The sequence below is a fragment of the Populus alba genome, chromosome 4 (assembly GCF_005239225.2).
Source record: "Populus alba chromosome 4, ASM523922v2, whole genome shotgun sequence".
In the NCBI taxonomy this organism is placed as follows: Eukaryota; Viridiplantae; Streptophyta; class Magnoliopsida; order Malpighiales; family Salicaceae; genus Populus; species Populus alba.
The window spans coordinates 15,052,229-15,064,490 of NC_133287.1; the positions used below are offsets into that span (position 1 = coordinate 15,052,229).

The window sequence follows — 12,262 nt, forward strand, 5'->3', positions numbered from 1 at the left end:
TAAATCATGTGAAAATATTAAATTTCAATAAACTACTCTATCAATGCAAGAGATGTCAAGAATAGTGGTTTTGCATGAATATTAATTTATTTTTTTATAATAAGAAAAGAAACACTTAATTGATTAAATTACCAGATTTAAATATTTATAGAGAACATATTCATAACAAAACCCATAAATTATCATAAACCCTAATATTTTTAATAACTAATTATAAAAGAATAAAACTAAAATTAGACAATAAAATAAATAGAAAAGATGAAGAAAATTTACCTAAAGTATAAAGCAAAAGGCAAAAAAGCTTAATTGATGATAAATTTGTATACAGGAGACTAGAAGAGGTAGGAACGGCGGCTGAAAAAAAAACCCTACAGGAGAAGGAGAAGATAAATAAACAAAAGTGAAAGAGAGAAAATTAGTGAGCTGTAAATTATAATTATATATATATATAAATATTTGGGAGCTGTAATTATATATATATATATATACACACTTTTGACTTTCCGTAACTGTAACAATCACATTAGCCCCCGTAACAGTAACTTTCCTTAGTTTTCCGTAGCTGTAGCAATAATTCATTAAAAAAAGAAAAAAAAAAACTAAGGGGGCAATTGCCCCCTTTTGACCCACTGTGGCTCCGCCACTGACTACATCGATAGGTTAATACCAATAAATTTTGATTTTCCACAACCTTAGTTCATGGCTGTATATGGGGTTACCACTTCAAAATTATTATATGATTCTGAACAATAAAATTCAATTTATTGCATAATGCCAAGTAGACTATACTGGTTGTAAATATGCACTACATCGCGAGTTTGATTTTTTTTTTTCATAAAAAAATATGCTTAAGTGTCGTAAACGAGTTTCAAAAAAGAAATACAAATCAACAAAATTAATAAATGGACTAAATTATATATATAAAAAAATTGATCGTTTTCCAAAAAAGGACAGCGATATAACTTAATTCTTAGCACATTAAATACGGAAGAACAAAATTGGATTAAAAAAAACCTAAAAAAGTCAGTCCGAGTCAACTCGAGTTAGCATAACAAACTTATAACCCCAATAATCAATGGCGAGCCAACCTGGGTTATCCCATTAAACCTGCAACCCAAGTTGTCTTGCCAAACTCGCGACCTATGTTATCCTATCAAACCTGCAACCTATGTCATGATATCACATTAACCCAATAGAAAAGAAAACAAAAAAAATCACAAAGTCCACTTAGAAAAAAAAAAACAAATATAAGCTCATGTTAACTTTTGAAACTTAGCACAAGTTATTAGATTGGAAGCAACATATCTAGAAAAACTATGAAACATAATTTTCAATTAACCAAATGTTAAAGAATGAGATTGAAAAGAAAAATCTCAAATATACAAAAGGTATACAAAAATAGCAATTAAAAGAACGAGAATAAAAATTGAAACACAAAATATATTTTATCTTTGATTGAAAGGGAGATTAAAAAGACAAATCAATTTAACAGAAGGACAAAAAGAAAAACAATTAAAAAAATAAGGATCAAAATTGAAATATTTTTTTTTATTAAAGGGTGAAATGAAAAGAAAAATAAATTTAACAAAAGGCTAAAAAAACAATGAAAAGAATGAAAACCAAATTAGAAAAAACCACATATCATAAATTGGGACTAAAAGATGAAATTGAGAAAAAAAAATCAATTTTTTTTTCAAAATAGCCACAAATAAAAATTAGAAATAAAAAAAAAATAAGCATCAAAGTGGAAATTTTCATAAATTAGAGGATAACTCTAAAATCTTGCATAACCAGCATGAATTTCAAGAGGATGCGAGATAAAAGATGGGGGAAAACATCGCAAAAGACTAACCATGCAACCATCAACCTCATGTGTCATCCTAAAAGGAAGAACACACAACAATGCTTTCATTGACACAATAAAAGGTGGTTTTAATAGTTAGGAGGTGTTGCACGCGCCGTTTGAAGGGTATGGTAGGCGTAAACTACATGTTGGTGACTGCGTAGACAACTTTTTGTTTTTTTGTTGTTTTTTATATATTTTTTGTAAAATACCAAATTGTCTCTAAGATGACATGATAACAATTAAATAATCATGATGAAAAGACATAAAAGCTCATTGACACACTTTTAAAATTTTTATTTTAGGGGCATTTTGGTCAGCTCACTGAGCCTTTTTTTTATATTTGGTTAAATATTAAATTTTTCTTAATTGACCTGATAATAATAAAAAAAAATCATTATAAAAATACAAAAAAACCAATTGACATCAATTTTATTTTATTTTTTCTTTCAAAGGTATTGTGTTCATTTCATTGTGATTTTAAAATGAAAATATAATAACCCAAATTTTTTTACACAATGTACCGTGAACATGCATTATATTATTTTTTAGAACACTTTTTTTTTTCTTTTTCTCCCAAATTTTCAATAGAGTTTCCTTTAATATTTTAATACTAAATTAACGACTCAATCCAATTTTTTCACAACCTGCAAATAAATTTCAACATTTTCCCATTATTTGAGACTTACTTATATGTATATATATCAAGTCCAAGAGTAAACTTCTTCTTCTCCTTCAACATTACTAAATGAATCAATTACTTTATCACTCAAGACATGCTATAAATAATAAGACAAATAATGTAATTTCAATATAATTCAAGACATATTCATTTTTATTTTTTTAAAAGTCAAATAAATCTAAAACAAGTACACATGATTATAGTCATGAATTTTCAGAAAAAACTAATTTAAATACATCATACATAATTTAAATTCAAATACTTTTTTCTTTTATACAAAATTATATTACAAACAAACTATGCCTTTGATTTTACAAAGCTAGAAGCACAACCTGGGACTCGACATGACAGTATGAGGTGCCTGAAAATTTATATAATATCCAATATGATTAGTTTTTTCAAAATGATTAATTATTATTACTACTTCTATGTACACATATGTTCCCTCTTAATGTAATTTGCTTGGTTTAATGGCATACACATATCCTCTCTAATCCATAATGGAAAATTTTCTTCATTATTACTTCAAGTGATTTTTTGTACTGATCATTAACCAAGGTACTAGTCTTATTAACTTGAAAACTAATTTCTTCAATTACTCATTAATCAAGGTACTATCCTATTAACTAGGGAACTATTATCATCTTTTACTCATTAACCAAAGCATTAGTCTCATTAATTAGGATAACTAGTTTCTTCAATTGCTCATTAAACAGGGCACTAGTTTTATTTACCAAGATAATTAGTTTCTCCAATACTTTAACATTCATCAAATGATATTAAAACACAATTAAGGAATTTTACATTGACAGGTAGCTAATACTTTAATTTTTTAGGTGTCGAGCACCTACCTAATGTCAGGATGCGTGAATAGATCTCCTACTGATGGATAGGTCATGTGGTCTCTCATGTACCAATAAGAACAATGCCATTTGGTACTCTATCATTGGCTTACTTCACAACTTAACTTCACAACTTAATAGTCCATCATTTTATTCTTAACTTAAAATGACTTAGTACGATTCCATATTTTCAAGTTAATCATTATTTGAAACATAACTAAAACTAAAATTTTGGTTTTGTATATAGTTTTTTTCTTTTGAAAGCTAAGGTATAGGCTACAATTTTACTAAAAGGAAGAAAACTCATTTGTTTTCCATTGACACATCCAAAAATACTCCTATTACAACATCTAAAAATTGTTTAGCAAAATTTAGTCCAACCTTCACTTGATTTTTAATCTGTGTTTGAAATTTTATAACTCTGATTTAAATGGGGTAAGTTTTGTTGGAAAGATATCATCCCTAACTTCCACTTTCATGAAGAAACTTATTTTATTTTTTGTAATTTTGAGTCCTAAACTTGGTTAAAAGTTGGATGACGAAGCTGACTAGTTTTCCAATTTCTTTCTTTTAACATACAATGCAGTATTTTCATTTGTTTTTTTCGCCATTCAATGCAGTTGTTTCTTCTTTATGTGACTTATAACATCACTAACCATATAACCCTAATAATCAACTAATTTTTCTCACTTCCTTCTAAAAATAACCAAAATTTTTCTTACAAAAAAAAAAAAAACACATTTACTTTCTCTACATTCCTTCATTTATAATATCTCAACATAACACAAAAATCTCTATAATTCCCAACAAACTTGAAATGTACCTAACACAAAGTATAACTAACTTTCCATTACAATTTAAAACATGAAACTCCTATTTCTTTTCCATCCATTCTTTACATTTAACAAATGCTAAAGTAGTTATAATCAAACAACATTTATGTATTGGTTTGAATTTTTTTTTCAATTTTGTTCTTTTATGGCCCACACTAATACTCTTCGAAACCCTAGGCTTTTTTCTTTCATTGTTCATTATTTAAAGTTTTTTTCATCCATTTTCATCCCATTTACATTAAACAAAGTCAATTTCTTATTTTTCCCAATTTTACTCATGAGCCCTAACTTCAAATTTGCAATTTACACATCAATTTTTATTCGTATTCAATCTAACTTTTGTAGTTTAAAACTCCTTACCTAATGATAAAATGAGCTTTGATCCTTAACTAGTAAAAAAATTTTCGACACTCCCTCTTTACCTCTCTTAGCCGCCCCCTTACCACACAAATTTCTCAATTTCTTTCACTTATTCTCTTTTAATCCTAGTCTAGAAGTTGTTCCCTCACTATCTAGTCTAAATCTTACCCAAACCCCTTTAATTTTGTTGCATTTTCTCTCAATATTTGGTGAAAGAAAGCTTGGAAATCCTCCCCCTCTTTTCTTCTTTACGCTTCCCATTTCTTAAGAGAAACTTTAGGGTATTTATAGTATGATCTTTTGGTAATTACATATTGACCATATTAGCTTAGTTATTTGATTTTTTATCCCCATCTTTTCTCTTTTCTAATAACTAGTGATGTATACTCTTTTGTTTCTTTTAATTTCATCCCTTGTCATTTAACTACATTCTTGATTTAATTTAACTCATTACATCTCTGGATTAATATTTTAATAATTTTTTAAAATTTTAACCGAGGTTTTATAAGAAAATACTTATTTGTCCTTGATAAATCTGGTAATGACTAATAGATCTTATACAAAGACTTCAATGCCCCCAATAATCAGTTTTAAGTTTTTTAGTGGGAATGGTAAAACTGTGAAAATACTATTTCAGTGAACAATGTTTTCACTCAGAATCTACAATGTTTTCACTTCATATTTTAGCTTTTGTTAATATACACCACTCTTTTTCTCTCCTTGTGTTAGTCAAGTTATTAATTTCCAATTATATAATTAACTATATTTATCATATGATCACAAAAACACATATAATTTATGAAGAAAAGACTCATGTTGGGAATAAAATTCATCGAGGGTTTGCTATTACTCTTACCTAAACTACTAGTCCTAACCATAGGCCTTAAAAGCTAAAAAGAAATTTTAGTGCAAAAATTAAGAATTCAAATTAAAAATAAATACTAACTAATCCATTGGTTTGTGCTCTACTACAAGCTGAACCGAATGTTTTTAAAATGTAAAAAAAAAAAAAGCGTGGATAATTTTTTGACAATGTTATTAAACCAAACCAAATGATTCAATCTTGAAACCTCCTAACTTAGCTTGTTACCTAACTTGAGTTTCAAATTAAATCACGTAGTAGTTAACTTGACTTAAATCGATTGATTTCATGTGTTCAAATGCAACATTGATGACCGGTAAAAATATGACTTACCATTTAAAAACATTTCAAGATGACAACTTAAAAAAAAATATATTAAGACAATGATAGATTGGATCAACCTCGATTCCCCCACAACCTGGGTCATGGACTCTATTGGATTTAATAGCTTTTTTATAAATTATTTTTATTGAATTATATGATAAAAATAAATGTTCATAAAATTAAGCACAAACCTAAAAATAGATATTTATTTGAGATAGTAATAACCCTATAGAAAACATACAAAAATAAATCATGTAGTCTATTTCCCAACCAATCCAATATTGAATAACACAATAAAAAAAAATTAAAACAACTAAAGAACCAAAAAAATATTTGGTTAGTGGTTAAACTCGTCAAACCTGTGAATCGGATAACCCGAGTTAGAAGCCAAATTGGGTTATGAATTTTACTGGGATTATAATTTATTTTTTAAACTATTTTTATTTAACTATATGATAACAAAAATAGATAACAAAACCTTAGCAATCCCACAAACCACATTAATCCTATAGAAAGAAAAAATAAAAAGAAACTAATTACAAAGCCAAATTCTCAACCACTCCTATATTAAAAGATAAAATCAACAAAAATAAATTTGAAAAAAAATCATATGAAAAATTCAATAACAAAAAAAAGAGAAGAAGAAGAAAAATAAAAACACTATAATCCACGGTGTGATAGGTGTGGATAAACAGTGGTTTCCTCATACCCTTTAGTTTTTATTACTTTATAAAGTTTAATAACATGATTTTGTTAAAACTAATATTTTTAACTGTACATCTCAGACTTGGCTTGTGCTAGGTTTTACAATAAATAAAGAAAGTTGATATAGCATGATAAAAAACTAGAATTAATCTATAATTTAATAAAAAAAAAACATATTGAAAACAATATAATTTTTTTCTTAGAAATTAAATTAATATGTCTATCGAAAATAAGTATTACTCAGATCAACCTCTTCGAGTTAATTTAGTACCTGTTTGTTTTTGCGTTTTAAAAATCATTTTAAAAAAAATTAATTTTTTATTTTTTATTTATTTTAAATTAATATTTTTTATTTTTTTCAAATTATTTTGATATGCTGAAATTAAAAATAATTTTTAAAAAATAAAAATAATTGTATTTTAATACATTTTCGATAAAATATATTTTAAAAAACAATATCTATATTACCTCCGACAGCCTTAATAATACGATTCCTTTGTTTCTGTAGTGGGCCAAATTAAACTGGGCTTAGGAACCCTGTCCCTTTCAAGACTGGTATTTTCTTATTATAGAAGCAAAAATAATTACTCTCTCAAAAACACATATGACAGTACATAATTATCCTTCGGGGTCAGAGATCCAAGAAAACCCGTGAGACCCAGATTGAGATCAGAAGTGGGTTCTGTTTGTTTCTCGAGAAAAAATGCAGAAGATGAACCAAGCATTCGAGAAAGTGAAGATGCTAGTTGGAATGGAAGTGGAAGATGAAGAAGAAGGTGTTGCAACAGTGGAAAGCAGTTCCTTTACTTTCATGGATGATTTCAATAGAGACTGCACCCTCTCCACTAAACAAGTTTGTATCTTGTCTTTGGTTTTTAATCTAATGACATTGACTCTTTGACGGGTTTGTTTCATGATTCAATTTTATGTTAGGAGGGTATCTTGTTTTTTTTTTCTTTTAAAGGGGTTTTTCTTTGGCTCCTTATCCGTTGTAAGGATGAAAAATTTGATAAGATTCCTTGTAGTGTAATTTAATGCTGTCATCATGGCTTGTAAATAAGTGATTTTTATAATGATTGAAAAACTAATACCACAATTTATGATGTGCATGTTTTATATTTTAATGATTGGTCGGTGAATATTCAGCTTTGTTTTTATGCAAAACTTGCTATTGTGGGAGCTATATTTTTCAAGATAAAGATTTAATGCTATTGAAAATGAGAAAGAGGATATTTTGAGTTTGTGAAAGGAGGGTTCAACTGCATTAAGAGTTAGTGTATCCCCTTAGTTCCAAACGCCCCTGCATCAGGCATAATGGGGCTGTTTTTGGAGTTTGCGTTGACTTTTGGTCTTAAATTTCCTGCGCTGACAACAAAAACATTGACAACTGAAGTCATAAAATGTTTTCTTAACAATGTATATGAACATTGGGTAGGGAAGAACCCTGATTGTAACTCGTTTTTGGATATGGATGTTGCATTTAAATTTGGCTAAAATTGCAAAGGATAATTAGTTCTAAATTGAGGAATCAGAATTCAAGCATCAGCTGTTGACTAAGATTGGTTGGACATGCATTCTGTTTTTCCTATGTTGATGTGATTATTTATTTGTTTTATTTGAATTTATATTGAATGTTTTATTGCCAATACATCTCAATATGGTGTGCTTTCTCTCTCTTTCTTTCAAACAGAGGTTTTATGGTTTTGCCATATGCTTTTCTACTGGCTTAGCTTGTGTCCTTTTGGTAAGTCTTACCACTTTCAAATTCTAGCTCCCCTTTCATTACTGTATCTTATTATTACCAGCATTTCTCTAACAAAATCTGGCAATGACATTTTCTGGACAGAACACTGCCCTTTTGGTGACCAACTAAATAGTATTACTAGGTTAGTCTCTTGTCCAAGAAGCAAGATCCTGATATAAGTACTCAAAGCAACAAGATAACCATTGCTTGTTTGACCTGGGGGAGGGGACTTTCGAAGTAATACCCTTACCATTTAGTTTTAGAAATGGAGTTCTACATAGTGAATTAAAAGATTAATGCTTATACTAGAACAGGTCAACAATTTTGAGTAGGATCAAGCACGTACTACGCACCCAAGGCTATGTAAGCCTGTTTGTTCTTTACTTTATGATGGGTGAAAGCAACAAAGGGACCTGTTAGATTTTAGGCTTTCTATGCTCCTTCAGTGTTACATGGTCTGTACTTGCATTAAAATTTAAAGGAATTCAATTCTATCACAAAGGTTAACTCAGCTGGGACAAATGGTTTATCTGCCCTTTGTATCATTCTAACCTTAGTATTTGTATCTTTGAGATTTTGAAGTGAGGAGATTGAAACGTTATCCAGTATCTTGTTCGTATATTGCTCATAGTATTTCTGTATGACACGATTTCACTTGACACAATTGTGTCTTTTGAAGTTACTGATTTGCTTTGTCTTCCATGATCTGTTGTTGCAGTCAATGCTGGTGTTTTTCAATCCAGTCAAGTTTGGAATTACTTTCACATTTGGCAATTTGCTTTCACTTGGGAGGTCTGTGTTTTGGATTTGTGTATTTTATGCTCCATGCTGCTGTGGGCTAATTAAAACATTTTATATGGTCATATATGCCAGGATATCTGCTCTATTTTGCTCATCTTTTTACTGCATGTAGGTCCATTAGCCTGTGATTTAGGTGAATTAAATCTATTGTGTTACAGTGATCTGATTGTGCAATTTTTTATCCGCATTTTAGTATATGATCCCATATATTTCGAGCCTTTTCTTCTTAGCCTGCATATTATACAATAGATGATGGAAAGAGCAAAACAAGAAAGAAAACATCTCAAGTTTCTTCCATGATTTGTGTGTTAGGCATCTTCAACACAAGTTTCTTGGTGAAGAATGTAACTGAAACCATGTTTATGATAACTTATTTCAAGTTTTACTTGGAAGTAAGACATATCTGGCTTCAGTTGCAAACATTGATGAATATGATTTATAATGAAGCTGTCTTAATATTTGGTATTTTTATACCTTCATTTTTAGGAAGTGCTAACTTGTGAGTACCCTGCAAGCTCAAACATCTTACATTATTTAAAAGTTTCTGATTCCATCCTTGCTATGATGAAATTTGTTTATAATTATACTGTCAAATGTCTTTGAGTTTTTGTGTGTGGCCAAGTTACCTTTATTGACTGACTTGTTATTCTGTTCTGCTTAATTTATCATGGAGATAATCATTAATTAGCTAAATCCATTTACATCTTTTATGAGTTCATTTGGTGGCTATTTTTTATTTTTTATTTTTAATTTCAGATACTAAGTTGTTGTCTTTTCTATTGCAGCACAGCATTCTTGATTGGCCCAAAACGTCAAGTTTCTATGATGCTTGATCCTGTTCGTATATATGCAACTGCCCTGTATCTTGCAAGTATAATTATTGCTTTGCTCTGTGCTCTATATGTAAGCCAAGCTCTTGCCCTTTTTTCTTCCTTCTTGATCATTATCTGTAATTTTCTTCAGACAGAACCATAATTTTGTTCTCATATTTTATGATCTTCCACTGTATACACTGGTCAGGTTCACAACAAGCTTTTGACACTGTTGGCAATCATTTTGGAGTTTGGTGCACTAATTTGGTATGCTTAAGTACTCTAATCGTTTTGCACATTCTATTTATCTCATTCCTACTACAATGAGTGTTGATTCCCATGGAATTGCAGTGACTAAGTTGACTCCATTTTATTTATCTCATTATGTTTGTTTTTTATAACTCTGGCTTATCTGGCAAATGTATGGCACTATCAAAACCTGACCAAAGCTAACCATGAGACAGAAATAAGGCCAAGTTATTACGAGAAACTTGAGATTTTTTATAGTTTTCCTTTGAATGTGTTTGGAAGAAGGTAAAATTGCAACAACCTAAAATAAGTGCATTCAGACATGTTTCTATTGATAGACCATGCTACAGTCAAGTCCTCTGCATATCGAATCTGAAGTCATGTAATCTATACTTTTTGTACATAGTGTCGTACTTGATTTGTCTTAAACAATTTTATTGAGTCACAGCTCTTGTTATAAGCCAGTGGTTTCAAAAAGAATCCAAACCTTTTTGTGAAGGAAAAAAGCACATTGGTTGGGCTAACCATGAAAGCAGTCCTTATTTGCTTAAATGCTATATTTTAGCTAGTCCATGTTTTATGTTTGCTGCTCATATTTGGTTTATTTGGTTATTGCTTAAGTTATCCGTGTATGTGCATTATCACTTGTGCAGAAGTGCAAAGGCTACGCACTATATAATCAAAATGGCATTTCCCCCCCCCTCTCTGTTTAATTATGGCTGCAATTCATGTGAATTTTCCCTTTTGACTTTTTACAGGTATAGCTTGAGCTACATCCCTTTCGCAAGGGCCATGGTCTCCAAGATCATGTTAGCTTGCTTTGACACAGAATTTTAGGCTGATATACAATCTGTAAAGAACTCTGGAGGCGTTGATTGGAGAAGACAATTCAGCATGTGTGGATGAGACATTTCTGAGGCTGTATATCGAGGGAGGTTAGTAGACCTCAGATGGATCAACTACAAACCTTTTATGTATGACGATGCCTTGAAAAAATCAGTTTGTTTTTCCTTACCATCCGCTTTCTTCTAGGCTTTCTTTTCTTTCTTTTTTTTTCCCCGCTCTAGGTTATGATGAGAATGAACTTGGCTAAGTTCGTATGTATTTACTTCAGGGTGATGTTAGAAACCCTAAACCCTACAAAGTTTACTACTATTGTGCATGAATATAAGCTCACCTTTTTGCCCATACTTGGTGTATCTTTTCTTCCCTGAAACCTCACACCATTTTCTTTATAGTTGGTCCCTTGTGTTGTTCCATTTTCTGTTGTTTGTGGCCGCATTATTGCAAACTGGTCACTTGCACTTGCTTTCTCACATGTATTGATTGCGTTGGAAGGTTTGTTTTGACTAACTGCACTGAAAATCTCAGCAAAGATCGCTAGGCTTTTAATTGAAGTCTTACTTTGTATTGTATTCAATACTGAGGGAGCAGTCAAGATCTCCATGAAAGTGAGCGCAAGGGAGAAAAAACAAGAAATAGTTTTATGATGGCCTTAGGTCGAAGCACAGCACAATGCTAATCCCCATCTCAGCAAGGTTTACAAAAATCAAGATCCTCTGCAGCTCGCTATTCTGTGTCCCATCAATTAAAAGAGCCAGCAGAAACGCAGTGGCTCCTAGTGGTATTTCATTTTCAAATCAATAAATCATCAAATTAATTTGCTAAACTAAGCTAGGTTTTACAACTATGAATAAACCTACAAGCTCAATCCTGTGTTAACCTCTCTCTTTTTGAAAAAGATTAAGTTGTATAAAATCAAAAAAATTATACAAAATATGAGGGGCATACTCAGTCGTATGTGTCTGAGACTCGGATAAACAAGACTATAAGTTCAACAAAAACAAATTAAAAAGCTAGTACATTGAAAAGAGAAGTCAAGGCAAAAAGCTAAGAAAATAAAAAAGGAATCGGTGACCGAATTATAGAAATTCCAGAAACAACTTGACTGGTGCACACAAGAAGAAGCCAGTCGATCAGTTTCTAGAAAACCAGAACCAGTCGACCGGTTATGCTATTAACTGGAAAATAGACTGAACCGGAGAAGGCAGTGCCATAACACTCAATCATGATCCTTAAAACCTTTTTCTTCTTCTTTATCCATCTAGAAATAGGAATAAACTCACCCTCAGAATCCAATGTATCCGAGGTAAAGGATGAAGCATTAGGAGTTGCTGCAGAAAATTCCTGAGCCTCGGAAGAGCT

The 12,262-nt window shown here is 30.5% G+C and overlaps 1 protein-coding gene across 2 annotated transcripts; it reads left to right on the forward strand.

Moving 5' to 3' along the window:
- The first annotated feature begins 7,036 nt into the window (after positions 1-7,036).
- On the forward strand, positions 7,037-11,245 carry LOC118050771 (uncharacterized). 2 transcript variants are annotated; one of them, XM_035061225.2, is made up of 6 exons: positions 7,039-7,304; positions 8,142-8,195; positions 8,914-8,987; positions 9,782-9,899; positions 10,017-10,075; positions 10,816-11,245. In XM_035061225.2, exons 1-6 carry the CDS (start codon positions 7,155-7,157, stop codon positions 10,892-10,894), a joined length of 534 nt encoding a protein of 177 aa, XP_034917116.1. In that variant the 5' UTR covers positions 7,039-7,154; the 3' UTR covers positions 10,895-11,245. The 2 variants fall into 2 exon arrangements, with proteins under 2 accessions (XP_073264931.1, XP_034917116.1); XM_073408830.1 differs by lacking the exon at positions 8,142-8,195 and having other exon boundaries at positions 7,037-7,304.
- The last annotated feature ends 1,017 nt before the right edge of the window (positions 11,246-12,262 follow it).

Coding starts and splice junctions, on each gene's coding strand:
- LOC118050771 (XM_035061225.2), top strand. CDS start 7,155: ATGCAGAAGATGAACCAAGCATTCGAGAAAGTGAAGATGCTAGTTGGA. Junction 7,305..8,141: donor GCACCCTCTCCACTAAACAA/GTTTGTATCTTG, acceptor TCTTTCAAACAG/AGGTTTTATGGTTTTGCCAT. Junction 8,196..8,913: donor GCTTAGCTTGTGTCCTTTTG/GTAAGTCTTACC, acceptor CTGTTGTTGCAG/TCAATGCTGGTGTTTTTCAA.